Source organism: Sciurus carolinensis, chromosome 17 (genome assembly GCF_902686445.1).
Source record: "Sciurus carolinensis chromosome 17, mSciCar1.2, whole genome shotgun sequence".
Lineage (NCBI taxonomy): Eukaryota > Metazoa > Chordata > Mammalia > Rodentia > Sciuridae > Sciurus > Sciurus carolinensis.
This window is the reverse complement of record NC_062229.1, coordinates 2,869,377-2,886,525: the sequence shown is the minus strand read 5'-3', so window position 1 is coordinate 2,886,525 and position 17,149 is coordinate 2,869,377. Positions and strand designations below refer to the sequence as shown.

The 17,149-nt window shown below is 64.3% G+C and overlaps 1 protein-coding gene across 2 annotated transcripts in view; it reads right to left on the bottom strand.

The window, feature by feature from the left end:
• The window catches only part of Kdm4b (lysine demethylase 4B), a 117,287-nt gene that overhangs the window by 66,009 nt on the left and 34,129 nt on the right, over nucleotides 1-17,149 (bottom strand). For both annotated transcript variants that reach the window (XM_047530668.1, XM_047530669.1), the window contains exons 2-5: nucleotides 14,182-14,347; nucleotides 9,703-9,878; nucleotides 9,062-9,176; nucleotides 4,055-4,248 (exon numbers count right to left, since the gene is read on the bottom strand). In XM_047530668.1, the coding sequence (XP_047386624.1) occupies nucleotides 4,055-4,248; nucleotides 9,062-9,176; nucleotides 9,703-9,878; nucleotides 14,182-14,322 (626 nt within the window). In that variant the 5' untranslated portion in view covers nucleotides 14,323-14,347. The remainder of the gene's footprint in view (nucleotides 1-4,054; nucleotides 4,249-9,061; nucleotides 9,177-9,702; nucleotides 9,879-14,181; nucleotides 14,348-17,149) is intronic.

Genomic DNA, 17,149 nt, shown 5'->3' with positions numbered 1-17,149 from the left:
ACAGTTAAGCCAGCGCAGACACAAGCAGCGTCGTTAAGAGGCAGACCCCAAGCACAGCGCGTAGGCAGCATCTGCTTCGTCTGCCAGGGACCCACTCAGGGCCAGTAAGGTGAGGACAGCAGCGGGCACCACACCCTCTCCCAAGAGGGAAGGCGCCCCACAGGACAAGGCACACAGGGATCCAAGCGGCTCGGGTGACACCCCAGGCCCAGGTTTCCTGAGGGTCCTCTCCTGTCTGGCCCTTGCTGAGGGCTGGGGACACAAGAGGGACTGGGCCTGCTCGAGAGAGGCTGATGCCAAAAGCAGACCAGGGCTGCCACCCAGCCAGCTGGTCGTGCCTGCCCTAGACAGGCAGTGTGGGGCAGTGTAACAGGCTGGGGGCACGCCCCACTCCAGGACAGGACTGGCCGGACTGAGGCTGGCCAGCTGGCTATTGCCCTAAAGCTCCCGACAAGGGCCACGGAGGGTGCTCGTCCAGGGCTGGTGGGCAGTGCTCCCCACACGCTGAACACCAGGTGCCACTCAGAGCAGGCCAGGGCAGGCGAAGGGCAGCGGGCAGGCAGGGGGACGGGCCCCCCAGAGCCCAGGGTCACACATGCAGAAGATGGTGCCGCAGGAGGCTGCAGGCCCCGCCCAGCCCTGCCCACCCGCCACCGCTGGTCAGGGAGCACTGCCCCGCTGAGCAGCAGCGAAGGCGCCCAGCACCAGGACCTTCAGGTGGACAGACGAGCCGCACGGGCTGCCGACAGCTCTGCCACTAACATGGCTCTGGCCACCTTCCGGAGGCTCAGCCCTCCCTCGCTGGCCAGGAGGGGGCTCCATGACCACCCTCACCTGCCCCATCGTTCCCACGGTGACAGAGGGGTCTGAAGGCACGAGTCCTGTGCTGGGTGCTCCTGCCGCCTGGCAGGCCCCTGGCTCCGGTGGAGGTGTGGCAGGCCTTTCTCCCTGCCTCTCCTTTGTGGGCTTTTGTGGAAAGGTGGGTCTTTCTCGCCCGAGACCCCAACCAGACAAGGGCATCTGGGGGTGAGCGTGCCCCCTGCCCTGCCCCTCCGCACTGTCCTCCCCCACGGCCATTCCCAGTGAGGATGGCCCCAGGCAGGCGTGGTGAGCGGGGTAGAGTGCAGGACACTCCAAGGCGTGCGGACCAGAGCAGAAGGGCGGGGGCGCCACCTAGTGGCCCTCGGGGGCAGGACCGGGCCTGCAGATCCCACCGCCGTCAGAGCGGGCTGGGAGCTGCTCACACCAACAAGCTGGGCCCCCCACACACGCTCACGCACACCATGGCCCCAATGCAAGTGTGCAGGAGCCAGCAGGCAGCCAGAGGCCATCATCTGTGCACTGCCACACTGCCACCCGCCCGTCAGGGACACCCCATCCACCGCAGCTAGCAGACTGCCCATGGCAGCTGGGGAAGGGACACAGGTACCTCAGCCCACCCCACCTCAGAGGGGGACTCGGGTCAGAGCCGCAGCTGCCGTGCTGCCCCTGCCTTCAGGGCAGTCCAGTCTTGTCCTCATGGGAGGAGGGCCATGGGAGGTGGCCACTGGGACTTGGCGTGCCGTTTCCACATAGGGCCTCCATACCAGGAAATGCCACCTGAGGGTGGCTCAGGACTTTCCACTCCCCAGAGGCAGGCGTTGGGCTGCTTGAAAGACAATTGTCACCAACCCGACAATCTCTCTTCCCATGATTCTGACTTAGAAGTTCCCTGGACCAGGGGTGGATGCGAAGCTGTCCCCATCTCCCCGAGCACCAGTCTGCACCTTGAGCACCATCTCTGTACCACCTCATGGGTCACCATGGGGACTCAGTGGGAGGACTGTGCCAGACCTCTCCCCTGAGAACGCCACTCTGGGACAACCACGCAAAGCGCCACCACCGAGTCCAGAGCGCCCATGGCCAGCACGTCCCCCTCCTCCTCCCAAGGACCTGTGGATGGTACCTCCTGGGGCAGAAGGGACTCTGAGGTGGGGCCGGGGAGGTCACCCAGGGTCCTCATGAGGAGGCAGGAGAGCCAGCGCAGAGAGCCTGGAAGGGGAGGTGCTGCTGGCTGTGGAGCTGGAGGAGGGACACGGACTGACCCTGGGCCTCGGGGGGCAGCCGGCCACACCTGGGTCCGGCCCATCAGACTGACCTGGGGTGTTTAACCTCCACAACTCTAAGGGAACGAACCTGTGCGGTTCCAACCTGCAAGGTGAACGGTTTGTCGCAGAGGTGGCAAGAGGCTCCTCCACACCCAGCCCTGTCCTCCCATCCTCTGCTGCCACTGTATGCTTGTCACTCAGGAGGAGCTGGTCACACCCCAGGCAGCAGGCTCACGAGGGGCCACTCACTCGATCCTGGCCAACCCCAGGTACGCAGCCAGCTGCCTGAGCAGAGGCCAGGGGACCGAGCTCCGTCCCTCCTCCACCTCCTCAGCCTCCCGCCAGATGCAGACTCTGGACGCCTGGAGGTCAGGTTACTCCAGCAAGGCTGCCGGACAGTCCCCGGCTCGTGAGGGTGGGAGGGAGGGTATATGGACATCACCGAGCAAGCCAGAGCCCTGGCGTTTGCCCCTGAGCTGGGTGTGCCCTCCCTTGGGGCACCAGCCTGCCCCCAGCTCCCCGGCCCAGCATCCACCCAGCCCCAGACCTGCCTCTGCCACCAGCCACAGGGCGGCCCCGAGCAGAGCAGGCCCAGACCCGAGGGAGGCGGGAGGGCAACGCAGCCCTGCACGTGTTGTAAAGAAGCCAGAGGGAGAGAGGCACGAGGGGCGTCCCGGGCTCCTCTTTCCAGAACACCTGAGGACAGTCCCACGGCTGGGAAGTGCTTTGGAGCTTGAAGAACTGTGCACTCCTCCACCCTCAGGGTTCTTGGGGCTGGGACTTGGGGTGACCTGGGACAGTTGGGGACAGAGGGTCACTCTGGGCTGGGACTTGGGGTGACCTGGGACAGTTGGGGACAGAGGGTCACTCTGCCTGAGCACAGGGCGTCACGAAGGAGCAGCATGAGCCCATCATTCACAATGTGGCTACGCAAGGAGGGACACTGCGGCTGTGGCCAGCGGAGGGGACCCTGACTCGGCTCCTCTCAGCACCCTGCCCCAGGCAGCCCTGAGTGTGACGCTGGACATGCTTCCTTGAGCCTGGGAGCCAAGGGCAGCTCACACCCCGCAATGGAAGCCCGAGGGGCATGCACCACCCAGGCAGACCCTGCGCTGCAGGGAGAGCGGTCAGGGACACAGGGCTGGGCAGGCCCTCGGGCCGAGGAGGAGGGAGCCTGGCGCCTGGGGGCTCCCGGGAGGTGGTGAGTGGGGAGGAGAGGCCGCACTCCTCCTGGGCTCTGCCCTGCTCCCTGGCGTCTGCGGAGGTGGGAGCAAAGGTCCCCTTCCTAGGGTAGAGCCAGCCCTCAGATGCGATGCACCCCACCCAAGTCACCCAGACACTCAGCACCGTCCTCCCCAGGCCCCTGAGAGCTAGCGGGGGGTGGGTGGAAAGAAGCTTGAATCCCCTGCTCAGCGGCCACTGCGGGACGGTGAGGAGGAACACGGGCCACCCAGACAAGAAGATGGCCCGCGGCTGTCCTGCCCAGAGAGGCTGGCGGGAAGAGAGGGCTCCAGTAGCACCTCTGGCCAGCTTCCAGGAAGTACACAGGTGACGGGGGACAGCCCTCAGGCCATCACGAGAGCAGCCACCGTCTCTGGCGTGGCCCAGCCCCTGCTCACCAGGGAGGGAGCCCTCTAGGCTGCTGACCACTCTGGAAGCTGGAGACCAAGAGCCAGGCCAGGGAAACTCAGGGTCTGGGTCTGTGGCTCACAGGACAATACCCACGTCCGCCACCACCACCTGACAAGGACCACAGGCAGATGCTGCTGTGTGGCCATGGGGACACCATAACCGGTCAGGATTCTACTCTGGACTGCACACCACAAGTTCCCGGGCCCTGGAAACCTCACTCTCCCCTCCCGGAGCCAAGGGGCAAACCAGGCTGCCGCTGCAGGCTTGGGGCCACCAGCACGGCCCCGAGACCAGGCTCGGCCAGGCCCAGGCCAGGCCTCCCCTGGGCTGCTCACCAGGACTTGGGCTCCCCGAAGTGCAGGTAGTTGATGCTGTACAGGTCCATGTCCTCCGTGTGCCAGGCGAAGGTGGTCTTCCACATGCCGAAGTAGAGGTAGGGGGTGTTGACGCCCTCGATGATGGTGCCGCACTCACGCTCCACCATGTCCAGGATGGTCCTGAGGCTCCCGATGTTCCACTGCGCCACGTCCTGCGGGTGGCAGAGCAGTCAGCCTGGCCACGCCCAGGGCACCTGTGTGGCCCTGGCCCCCAACACCCAGGACGAGCAGGAAGGCCACGCTTGCCAGCTCGGGTCCGGGATGTGAGACGTCCTCTGCGGAGCGCCTGGAGTGAGCCCAGCTCTGCCACAGCGGCCCCCGCGCAGCACTGGCTGGTCGCACCCGCCTCCTTCACTGAGGCGCCCACCGCTCGGCTCCTGCCACACACGCCCTGCCCGCCTGCAGAGCTGACTGCGTGGCGCGGCGGCAGCTGGGGGGAATGACGAATGCACCTCTGAGTCAGTGACAGGAGGAGGAGAATCTCCGAGCGGGCCCAAGCCCAGGCCCAAAGACAGTCCTTTCGGCCCTTACCGCTGAGGAGACGGAGGCGGCGCTCAGAGCCAGCAACTGTGGCGGCCCTCGCCCCAGACCCTCTGCTCTGTGTGCCACAGCCGGGCCATCCTGCTCTTGCCGTAAGAACACGTGAAACCCCAGGTCCTGGAGAAGGCTCCCAGTCGCTCAGGAGCTGTTCCTTCATGTCCCAAAACCAGCGTGGGCCAGCTCCTGTCCCAGCGCTCACAGGACCAGGCTCCACTTTCTGATTTGTTATTTAAAAACAGAAATGATAGCATGCTTGCCTCGCAAGCACAGGCCCTGGGTTCAAATCCCCAGCTCCGCAAAAAAATGAATGAATAAATAAAAACAATGAGGAAGTATCCATAAGAGAACGAGGAGACAAACCACAGACCGAAAGAAGATGTCTGCAAGGACGCGGCTGGTAAAGGGCTGCTGCCCGGAGCCTCCAGCGAAACGCGTGCCATTCGAGGGCCCAGAGACCCAGACACTCAGCAAAGGAAGCACGGAGTGGCAAGGCAGCACTGGGGTCACCCCTTCAGCACCCGACGTGCAGATCCCAACAGCAGGAGATGTCTCCACACCCCAGAGTGACCAGAATGCGGGTCTGGGGGCTGCAGCAGCGGGAAGCGTCTCTGCTGGAGAGCAAGGGGCACAGCCACCGTGCGGCAGGAGGGCGGCTCCGCGGGGCTAAGCAGCGCTGCACCAGAGCCAGGCGCTGGCAGCCTCCACGCTCCCGCAGAAGGACACCAGGGCTTCCACCTGACCGCCCACACCGGGAACGAAGGAGGTGTCCTTCCACCAGAGTGGTCAAAACTGCAGCCCGCCCAACTGGCCCGTGCTGGACACCAGGAGGAAGGGAGAAGCCTGGAGGAGTCCTGCCATTGTCCCCGTGAAGAAGCCAGCCTGAAAAGCAGTCCGTTGCCCAACTGCAGGACTCTGCAGAGGGCAGGAGCACACGGGACCAGCCAGCCTCTGCAGGGTCAGGGGTGGGCGGACACAGGGGCAGAGGTCGCTGGGGCAGCAAGCTCACTGTGTGGCACTGCAATGGCAGAGACGTCACACACCTGTCCGGACACGCGGGCACAGAACACCCTTCGGTGACAGGACACACCCACACAGGTTCATCAATGGTTATGAACGCCCCACTCTGGGGGGTCCTGACAGTGGGAGAGGCTGGGCAGGTGTGGGGACAGGTCTGTGGGAAATCTCGGTACTTTCTAGTTAATTTTTTTTTTAAACTAAAACTTCTCTAAAAATTTTAAGTTTATTTTTTTAAATAAAAAATAAATATGAATGTGAGATCCCACCTGGCATCAACACTATTCATGGGGAAATAATATTTTTTTCTGCAAATCGTGCAAGGACAACTGGGTCTCCAAATGCAAAAGAGAGAACCTGGACCCTACCTCACAATGTGTACAAAAGTGAGCTCAGCCACGCCTGTCACCCCAGCAACTCGGGAGGCTGAGGCAGGAGGATGGCAAGTTCAAGGCCAGCCCAGCAATTTAGCAAGGCCCAGTCTTAAAATAAAAATAAAAAGGGCTGGGGGTGTGGCTCAGGGGTAGAGTAACCTTGAGGTCAACCCTCAGTGTCCACCTCCCACACACACAAAGCAAAAGAACGCAAAACATGTCACAGAAACACGACCAAAACCACGAAACCCTTGGAAGAAAATAGGAGTGAGTTGTCAGGACTTGGGGATTGGCAATGGTTTCTCAGGTAAGACACCAAAGCACAGCGATAGAAGAAAAAAGTAGATGTTCCTCCAAAGAAGACACAGGAACGGCCAGTAAACACAGAGACACTCAGCATCGTCAGCCACCTCAACCACAGTGAGGCCCCTTCACACCCACAGGAAGGCTGGACCCGGGAACACCCAACAGCCAGCACTGGGCACTCTCCCAGGAGCCAGAGCCTTGGGCCCTGCGTGGGAACGAGACGTGCTGCAGCTGCCCCAGAAAAGACCCGGCGTGGCGGATCCTCAGCAAAATGGACGTGGAGTCAGCAAGCAGCCCAGGAGGGCCACCCTCAGCCGTCCAGACGCGCACCCAGACGTCCACAGCAGCAGCCGGCGACAGCCAGGAAGCAGGAGCAACCAGCGTCCTTCTGGATAGACAGGTGGCCAGACACAGCGGGTCCCACGCACACCTGCAGCGTCACTCGTAACACAGCCACTGCGTGGGCAAACCTGAGGACTAGTGCTCGTGAGAACCAGACCACAAGGCCACAATATGTGACCCAGTGACTGGAGGGAGACCTCCAGGACAGGAGGTGCAGAGACAGGATGTGGACTCTTGGGTGGCAGGGGCCGCGGAGGAGCTGGGCACAGCGCAAGGACAGGCCTCCTCCAGGTGATAAAGCGTTCTGACTGGACGGCAGGGTGGCCTCACCCCACGGGGGTTCTCAAGCCCGGCGTCCTGGCTAGCTGGGTGGTTGTGGGCTACACCAGCAAAGCCACCGCCTGGTCCTGTGCAGCTCTTCCGTGCTGGGGTGGACGTGGCCTCGGACATGCCCGGCAGGCGCTGCACCACCGAGCCGAGGACCAGCACACACGCCGCAGGCCGCTGCGCGCGCCAGTGTACACACAAGAATGGGGCGACGGGAGGAGCCGCCCTGCCCGGCTGCTCTGCCCCCACGGCCTGCGCTGAGGCTGCCAGACACGGTCCCCCACAGCGCGATGATGCGGGCAGCACAGCTGTGGCCAGCTGGCGCGGGCCCTTGGCACCCCGACCTGAGGTGGGCAGGGCATCTGGGTACTGTGAGCACTAGTCACCAAGGGCAAGGGCTGGCACACAGAGGACGGGTGCTGCTGGCACTGCCATGTGTGGGCCCCGCCGGGGAGGGCCTGGAAAGAGCTGCTGCCCTGCTCCAGAGCTCAGGGCCAGCGGCTTCCTGTCACCGTTGCCCAGGAGGCCTTCCTCCTGGAAGTGGCCAGGGAGGCAAGGTGGCACCTGAGTCCAGCAAGACAGCACTGCTGCCAGGGGAGCCGGAGGACGGGTGGCCGCTGCTGCCGCAGGGGCGGCACCAATGCCCAGTTACCCTTCAGGAAGCTCAGGAACAGTCGCTGGACCTCAAGCGACGGGCTGCCTGTGGTGCCTGACTGCTGAGGCACAGGCCCCTGGCCCTGCTGCAGGCACCAGGCACAGGCTGGGGGCTGTGGCCCGAGCTGGGCCTGAAGGAGGCAGGGGTGGCACGAGGAGTCCAGCTCCTGGACCTCCCCTGGGGTGCCACTACCACCGGCTCTGTCGTGCCCCTCACGAGTGCCAGGGCTGCAGCACGCGCCCAGGCGCCGGTGCCCCACCGCACCTGACAGGGAGCAGCTCTGGCCTCAGCGCCAAAAGCCAGGAGGCTGGCTGTGTGGCCTCTGCAAGCTGTGGCCCAGGGACACCGCCATGTGCATTCAGTGGGGAAGCCAAGGCCTGGAAGGCATGGTGGGCCAGGAGCACGCAGATGCCCAGACGGAGGGTCTCCAGTGAGCTCACCCAGCCTGCAGCCCCTCTGCAGGGGCCCGTGTTCAGGAGCAGACACCTGGGCTGCAGGTGGCAACCCTGGAGCCCAAGGACCACAGGTGGCAACCCTGGAGCCCAAGGACCGCAGGCCACGGGCCATAGGGGGAGGCATGGCGCTGGCCGAGGGCTCAGGGGAGCCCAGCTCCCCACGCTCATCCTCGGTGCGCCCAGCAGGGTCCTGGGCCTTCTCTGCAGGGGCGTTTTCCCACCCCAGCCCCACCCAGGAGCAGGACTCAGATGGTGCCCTCAGCCGCCTGCACAGAGCTGGCCTGGAGGCAGGAGGCGCCCTCTGCGTGAAGACCCAGGGCAGGGGCACAGCTTCGGCCAGGGTTCCCATGAGGGCACAGGAGAAGGACAGGCTCAGACACTGCAGCCAGGCAGCTTTGTGCCACGGGGCTCGGTTTCCACGTAGCCCTGAGTCTCAGGAAGCCGTCTCCTGATCCCAGGAGCCCACCGACCCTTCACCTGCCACACCTGCCTCCCTGGGCGGAGCCACAGTCAGGTGTCCCTGTCTGCTGCACACCCTCAGATGAGCCTGGCCAGCAGGTGGCGTGGCCAGTGAACACAGGCCCTGCCTTTGCCCTGGATCAACTTGGGATGAATCTAGCAAGGGGCCTGGTCAGCTCGGAACTCAGGCGCCAGGTCTGTGGGACAATGGAGTGATCCCACTAGAAGGAGAGTGCTGGAGTCACCAGGATCCAGAGAAGGCCCTGGAGAAGGCATGCGAGCCTCACCACGGTGGGCGAGGGGCGTCGCCGGCTCAGGCAGGGGTTCCGGGCCGGGTGGCAATGCCTGGGCGACCCGTCCACTCAAGATGCAGTGTGTCACTGGAGCCTGAGGGGCAGCAGGGCACCCTTGCCCCAGCCTGCCAGGAACCCAGCTCTGGTCCTGCCCCAGAAGCCCTCACCCGACCCCAGAGGCCTCCAGGCCTGGCACTCACGTCGTCGTACAAAGAGCCGCTGATGTCAGCCCCGTAGATGGGAGAGACGAAGGTGAGGTTCTTCCAGTACTTGCGTTCCAGGTCGTCGAAGTCCTGGTGTCGTGGGGTGCAGTACCTGGTGAACAGCACCCAGAGGCTGAGGGTGAGGTGGGAGCAGCGGGACCGTGGGTGGGGGCACCGGTGTTCAGGACTCCCCTCCCCTCAGGCACTGGGCCGGGACCCAAGTCAGGACACACCCCGGGGCAGCTGGAGCGGAGCTCCGTGCCCAGGTGGCTCTCGTCTCTGCCAACCAAGTGGGCCAGGCTCTGCCCTCACAGGACACCTCCTCCCCTCCCATACCTACAAGACCCAGGACCCAGACCCGGCTGGAAACAGGCTTGGAGGCGTGGCTGGGCAGAGAACTCAGGACCCACTACCCAGAGGTAGGAGAGGGAACCTGGGGTGACTGGGGCATGCGCCTCAGGCCCACGTGGAACCCGGAGACAGCACATGGGGAGGCGACCTTCTCTGAAGGACCATCATCAAACACAGGAGGGCGGGAGACTAGGCGTGGCCCTGAGGGGATGAGGTGCGCGGGCCACGCCCCTCCTGAGGTGCAGGGCTGAGTGGGTGCCGATCCCGCCTGGGCCGCCTGCACGCACTTGTCGCTGTTGGCCAGGCGGCGGTACTCCCCCACGGTCATGGCCTTCTTCTGGATGTTGTACTGCGTGAAGAGGCCCGACTGCCCGGTCACCACCTGCTGGATGGGGGCAGGGATCACCACGTCGTCGATGTCATCGTAGGTCTGCCTGGGCTTCCACTCCTTCGGGGGAATGATCTGCAAGGCCAAGCGAGGAGTCACGGGTGCCCCGGGTCCCAGCTGGGCTTCCTCAGCCCCGAGACTTTGGTGCTGACTGACTGCGGAGTCAGGGCCCTGTTGCTACCACTACCACTACCGCTTGGCATGGGGAAGCGGGAAGGGCCCAGACTGCCAGGGCCCACCATGTGCTTGCATGGCGACAGCTGAGCGAGCAGGTGGGGCTGGCGTCCTGGTGCCTCCACACGCAGGCCTGCGTTTGAGACCCACCGCTCACCCCTCCAGAGCCACGCTGAGCACAAGGCCTGCAGTACCACTGCGGGGCTGCTTGGGCCCCCCCAGCACCTGCGAGGAGGCCAGCTTAGTTCTGGGAGACAAAGTCCCCATCCAGGGCCGGGGTGATTCCTGGAGGAGGGGACGGGCAGGAGGGGAGCTCCCAGCTGCGCACAGTGCTGTGTCTGCAGGGACCTGCCTGGGGGGAGGGGCAGCACCACTCCCGACAGCTGGGGAAATGGAGGCAGAGGGAGGCCTGGCAGGACGCGGGCCAGAATGCCTGGACTTGTGGCCAGGATGCCAACGGCGGTGAAGCCAGAGGAGGTCCCGGATGGCGCGGGGGCAGGGATCCACTCTGCCTCCACCTCCCATCCACGAGGGGGGCCACAGGCCTGAGCCAGGGCAAGTGCCTCTTCTGGTGCCATGGCCCCCTGCAGGCCCATGGTGCCCTCTCCAGACCCCGAGCCAGCTTCGGGGTCCCTCGGGTCTGGGAGCAGGAACTGAGCCACTTGTTCCTGCTCATCGGTCAAGAGCCCTGGGAACCAGGAAGGAGGAGGACACAGGGATGCTGTTTGCTGACCATCCCCCAGGACGCTGCTGCACCTGGGGAAGCCCCCGGTACAGAGGGAGGCACCTGGAGCCAGACACCACCGCCACAGCAGGCAGGGCTGGCGCCCAGAGGGGCGAGCCTGACCTGGGGACCTCTGGGCTCTCAGGACTGGAGTTGTCCTGGCCTGTGGTGGTGGAGGCCAGGGACACTGCTCAGCACTGTCACAGCAGGATGCCACTGCAGCACGAGCCAGTCCAGGGCACAGTGCGGGGAGCCCCCGAGGCGGTGCTGACGAGGGCCTGTGCAGGGCGGTCCTGAGGACCCCTCTAACCCGCCGTCCAGGGCAGCCACAGCGCCTGGGCACTGCCAGGGCGTCAGCTCTGAGGTGCGATCTCCCAGGACTTCAATGGGGCAGTCACGACACTCCATGCCCAGGACGCTGGCTGCGGACCTATGACCCCGAGAGACCTTGAACCAAGCCATGCCGGTGACGCCCCTCCTTACAGAGCCGGTGCCTTCCACCTCCAGACGGCCACCAGCTGGGGCCAGGCCAGCCCACACCAGACGGTGAGCTCCCACATGCAGGAGGCTGGAGCGTGACCCCGGCCAGCCACCACCAAGGACGCCCCCTTCCCCAGTGCTCCATTCCCTGGTGGCCTCGTTCCTTGCCCCTCAGCCAAGGGCACAGCTGTGGCACACACGTGGGACAAAAGGAAGGGCACTCCCTGTGACCCCTGGCCTGCACGCATGTGAGCCGCAGGAGTGACCTGCTCGCAAAGCCACACCCCAAGCCACGGCCTCCGAGTCCCGCCAAGACGGGACCCACGGAGGTCCCAGGCGAGGCTTGTGACCTGGAGAACACCACACCCTCCTGCCACCCTCACACCTTCTGGGCTGGCACAGCCCTGCACTGCCCCTCTGTGCAGCTCAGCCGAGGCCAGGAAGAACGGGCAGGACCACACTCAGCCAGGTGGACACGGGTGGAGCAGGCACTGTGCACAGGCCTGAGGCCACACTAAGGACACCAGGGGAAGCAGCCCACCAGCCGGCACACGACCTGCGCCAGACACCACTCCCAGGTGCCCAGGCATGGTGGCTGAGGTGGACACAGAAGGGCCGAGGAAACACCCGGCTCAGGCCCGCTGCCCACCAACCTCAGCCCCCCATGGAACCCCAAGCCAGGCTCCTCGGGCTCTTCCCAGCCAGCACCTCCTGGGAGGGCTGACAAGACCTACCTCTGGCCTCTGGGATCCCCAATTTATCCTCAGAGTCGCTGAGGCTCATGCCTGGGGGGTTCCAGGGTCCTGGTCAGTGGACCTGTAAAACCTGCCCCTGTCTCAGCGGCCCTGCAGATCCTGGGGAGTGGGGTAACCAACACAGTTCCCATGGAAGCAGGAACCCCCAGCACTCGCGCACAAAGGCTGGTCAGGGTGAGGAGAGCCAGTGAGGGGGATGCCCACGTCCCCACGGCTCGAGCAGAGCCAGCAGCACGCTGTGTTCCTTCTCCCAAGAGGCTGGCAGCCCTAAGAGCCAAGGCCCCATCTGGAAGAAACGGAGGTGCCCGGGGCCAGAGCAGATGCTTCCCTGAGCCCATCTGTCCCCACAGAGCGGCGGGAGGAGGGACGGGCGTGCATGGTGTGCCACACGTGGGTACCCGTGTGACTGCAGCTGCCAAGAGCTCTGCCTGCGAGCATGCCGCCCCGCCCCGCTCTCCAGGACCTCAGGCCCGCCCTCCCAGGCAAAGGTGGCCTGCGGTCAGACCACACGGCGCTTGCAGCACCCTCGAGAGGAGAAGGGGCCAGCAGAACCGAGGCGGAGGACGAGCTGTACAGGAACGGCCTGCCTGGGTTTCCCATCCTCTCCAGTTGGCCAGCAAAAAATCAGCCCACTGGAATCGCGAGCAAGTTTAGAGCAGAGACGCCGAGGCTCCCAGGACAGCCGAAGGAGACGAAGGGGAAGGAGCACAGTGGAGGGGGAGGTGGGGACAGAGCTTGGAAACCGAAACGCAGAGGCGAGGACGGGTCTGGAATCAGGCTGAAGTGAAATGGTAAGGGCAGGAAGGGATAGGTGGCACTTAAAGGAGTCTCAGAGGAGAGAACAGGACACCCAGAGGCTAAGCCACCTGACCCTGCTGACAGAAAGGGTGGCATGGGTCCCAACTCAGGAAGGGTGCTGTGCCCCAGCAAGATTGAAGCGGGCCAGCCACAGGAGACCAAGGCCAGAAGGGCTGGGACGGGGAGCAAAGGCCACGGCCACCTGCCAGCTGCACAGGCAGGAGGTGAAGGCCCCAGCAAGGGAACCAGACCACCCACACCAGCCGGGTGGCAAGCTGTAGCCACCTGGAGCTGGGCAGGCTGCGTGAGGAGGCGGGAAGGGCAGAGCCACAAGGAGGCAGGAGCCAGGGGCAGCAGAACAGCCTCCCTGCCTCACAGAGGTGTGCAGGGAAGGAAAGCCAAGGGCAGGCGTGGGGGGCGCTTCCAAGGCTGCAGGCCACCAGGAGAAAGGTGAAGCCAGCACGGCACCAGGCAGAACCAGGCAGGCAGGAGCGGCCAGCCCTCACAGCAGGGGACACGCAGCCTCAGCCTGAGGCGACTGAGGCCCAGGTCAGAGCCAGCCCCTGCCCTCTCCTGTCAGGCCGGTGAGATAAGAGCCTTTGCTTCAAGATGGTTAGAAGAAAAACACCAAGAGGAGCATCTTGGGCAAGCGAAGAGGACGTGAGGCTCACCTTCCAAGGCCCACAGAGTCTACTGCTGTCCCACCTGCCCACTCAGAAACGCGTCGCGGGGCCCCGGGCTGACCGTGCTCGCCGTCTGGCACTTTGTAGACTGTCTGCCTGGGCTAAGCGACAGAGAATGGTCCCTCCCAGAAAAAGGTGCCGCCGCGCAGGAGCTAGCATGACGCACAGGCACTCATCTGGCAAGCGTCGGCCGAGCCCTCCAGCACACTCCACGCCGCCAGCCACAGACCCTCCGCAGGACGCGCAGAACGTGACAAGCCCCTGTGGCCACCTGCACGCAACAGAGGGCCTGTCTGTCCACACCCACACGCGTGCCCCACAGTGTGCCGGGAGGCTGTCGCTGCAGGACGGGGGCTGCAGAAGGGCTGCCTCTGCGCCTTCCCTCTCACCGTGCACGGCCGTCTCAGAAAAAAGCCCTTCCAGCCAGGCAGGGTGGCCACCTGCAGTCCCAGCGACGCAGGCCGGGAGGCTGGCTGCAGCTCACGGGTTCAAGACCAGCAAGACCTTGTCAAAACACAAAACAAAACGCTTCCACCAGGAACACAGCGGGAAAGCAAGGCCTCCCAGCACCAAGAAGGCTGCTGGGCTGTGGCCGCGGGCCCGCCTCACGCCCGCCGACGCCTGCAGGCCCGAGAGCGCTTGACGAGCAGGCGGTGGGAGTGGCCCGTGGACAAGCCAGCCTGTGCGGGGACATCTTCGGAGGGAACGGCAGCGGGCACCGTGCAGGCAGACTGGCCGCTGCGCCAGGATTGGTCATCACCCACCTTGGCCAGGCCCGCCCGGTGGGCTCCCTGTGATTCTATGTAGGCCACGTATTTGTTGAAGTCCTTGAATTCTTCCATGGTCGGGCGAAAGGTCATGATTTTACAGCTGGGGTTCTGGGCCCCATGGTCCTCAGACCCCATGGCTGCAGCTGTGTGGGCACTACACCTGTTGGGGGAAAGCAGAGAGGTGAGCAAGTCAGCGCCCCACTGCCTCCCGGTTCCCTCTCCCACAGGTCACGCTAAACACCCAGGGCCACCGGGGGACGAGGCGGGGCCGGCTCATGGCTCTGTGCCAAGCACAGAGGCCACAATGACTCCTACTAATTAAAAACAGAGGCGTCCGACTTTTAAAAGCCAAGGCCAGACTGGAAGCCAGTGCGCTCATTCTAAGCAGGACCCTTGGAAAGAAAAGCTGTCCTTATCAGCAGCTGAGCTGCGGTCACTGGTGGCAGCTTCGGATCCAGACATCCACTCATCAGCCAGACGTGTGCTCGGGACGGCAGGGCCTGCTGTGTGTCCGGGGAGAGGAAGGTTGTGTGAGCACGTCCTTCCACACACCCGCCAGCAAGGAGCCGCAACTCGGGGCAGAGCCCACCACCAGCGGCCAGCTGGGCATTCTCGTACTGGCCTGGCTGGCAGAGTCCTGGCCCAGGGAGGCTCAGGCTGGGCGGCTCGCTTCCCATGTCCCCACTGCCTGTGAACAGGTCTGCGTGTTTGGCACGGAGGGGTGGTCACGGCTGAGTGTGCTCACCACACAACGGGCCGCTGGCACTGGAACTATTGGGCACTGGGCCGTCCTCACAAAGGAGGCCACAGGCTGGGGCAGCACCCACCTGTCCCAGGAGCTAAGGGGACCAAGCTGTGACTGGCAGCCCGCCAGCCAGGGAAAGGTTACAGTCAATCTCAGGCAAGGGTCTTCCTTGGCAGATCAAAATCTCTGGATCAAACTCTCCAAAAGCACGTGGAGACACCAGAGCCCCTCTCGGATGGAAGAGGAGGAACCGAAGCGCGCATACCCAAGGGCAGAGGAGAAAAGTCCTAAAAGTCCACCTGCCCATCCCAAGAGCCCCAGAGTGACCCAGGAAGTAAGAGAAAAGCAGGAGGCCCCCTCCTGGCAAGGGCTCCAGGTCACCAAGATGTGGCCTGCCAGCTCCCCAAAGGCGCTCCCGATAGTGGACACTAGAGGGCAGCAGGCACCCAAGAAGCCGACGCAGCGCCGGATCCGGAAGCCCAGACAGCTCCCACCTCCATGCAAACGGAAGAAAGACTGAGGGACCACTGGCCTCCTCGCCACCTGCCCTGCATCCACCACATGCCCTCAACCACCCCACTGCCACTTGGGGTACAGTGGACAGCAGTACGAGCTATTCTGTGGGACGCCCCCACCTGGCCTGGTGAGGGCTGCCGATGGAGAGGACCCCGTCCCAAGCCCAGTCCCACAGCTTCCACTCTTCGGAGTTCTCGAAGCTTCTCCCGGGCAGGCCCAAAGCTGTCGGCCAGGAGGCGTGCTGTGGCTATGGTGATGGTCCACTCTGTGGACAGCCCTGTGCGAGTGCTGGAAGAGAGGGGCTGTCACCAGCCTCCAGGGAACAGGCGCCGGCATGCCCAGAAGGCTGCCCCTCTGCAGCTCTGCCCAGCCCACCACACTGGCCCAGCCAGACCCTCGCCGACGCCAGGGCCTGTCCCTGACTCCCCACCTGCAACTCCACGGGCCTCACAGCCTCATGGACCCTGGTCCTTCCTACCCTTCCACCCAGACGCCCAGATGCCATCCAGGACCGTGGGGTCAGTCCTCAGAAGCTTGCCGCCTGAGGCAGCAGAACACAGGCGACGGCTGGGTGGCTAGGAGAAGCCATGGGAGGGCCCAGCAGGCCCCTTGCCCTGCTGACCGTGGGAAGGGGCGGCAGGTGAACGGCAGGCCCAGTGTGACCACCCGGGGTCCACCTGGTCCCAGCCTCAGGTGCCCCGCACAGGCAGTGGTGGTGGCTGGCACATCTTCACCTCCTGAGTCCCAGCCTGCCCCAGGCATCCTATGCAGGTGCCACAGGACTGCACGGTAGCTCCCTCTTCCATAGCTGACCACAGGGGACACAGAGGTGGATAGGCCATGGGGCCAGGTGCCCAGCCAGGTTCTTCTGCCCTCCCAAGTCTCCCACCCATGTGGAATGTGCCAGGACCCAGTGGTACCCACCAGCTCCCATGCCCTGGCCACCTCCCCATTGGGCTGGCTCTTCTTCCCCCAGGTGGCCATAGGGAGGGATCTCCAGGCCCCTGGGGCTCCTGCAGTAGGGCTGCCTCCCTCGCCAGGCCTCTGCCACAGGGAGCAGGTGCAGTGTGTCCAGGGGCCAGGCTGGAAGACCAGAAAGCAGCTGCAGGGGTCTAGGCTGGCACCAGGATTGCCTCTGGAAAATGGGAGCCCCACGCCCCACAGGTCCAGGGAGTGACCCCAAGGTGCATGCAGCCTGTCACTGACACCACACTGTCAGGAGAGCTCCTCTGGTGTGGACTGAGGTCTCCCAAAGCGCTGCCATGTGAAGGCAGGAGATAAAATCACAAGGCCATGAGAGCCACCACCTCAGTGGGTCAACCTGTGACGGGTTAACAAGTGAAGACTTACAGGATAGTGACCGCAGGCAAGTGGGGCGGGCAGGAGGAAGCAGGTCGCTGGGGCTGTGCCCTTGGGGGTCACGTAGATCTATTTATTTATTTATTTATTTTGGTACAGACTGAACCCAGGGGTGCTTAACCACGGAGCCCCATCCCCATCCCTTTTTAGTTTGGGTCTGGGTCTTGCTAAATTGCGGAGGCTGGCTTTGAACTTGCCATCCTCCTGCCTCAGCCTCCCAAGCTGCTGGGATTCCAGGTGAGGGCACCGCAACCGGCAGGATCCCACACCCCGCGCTCGGCACCCGGCTCTCCCTCCTGGCTGCCATTAGTGGAGCAGCTTTCCTCTGCCACACCTTCCTCC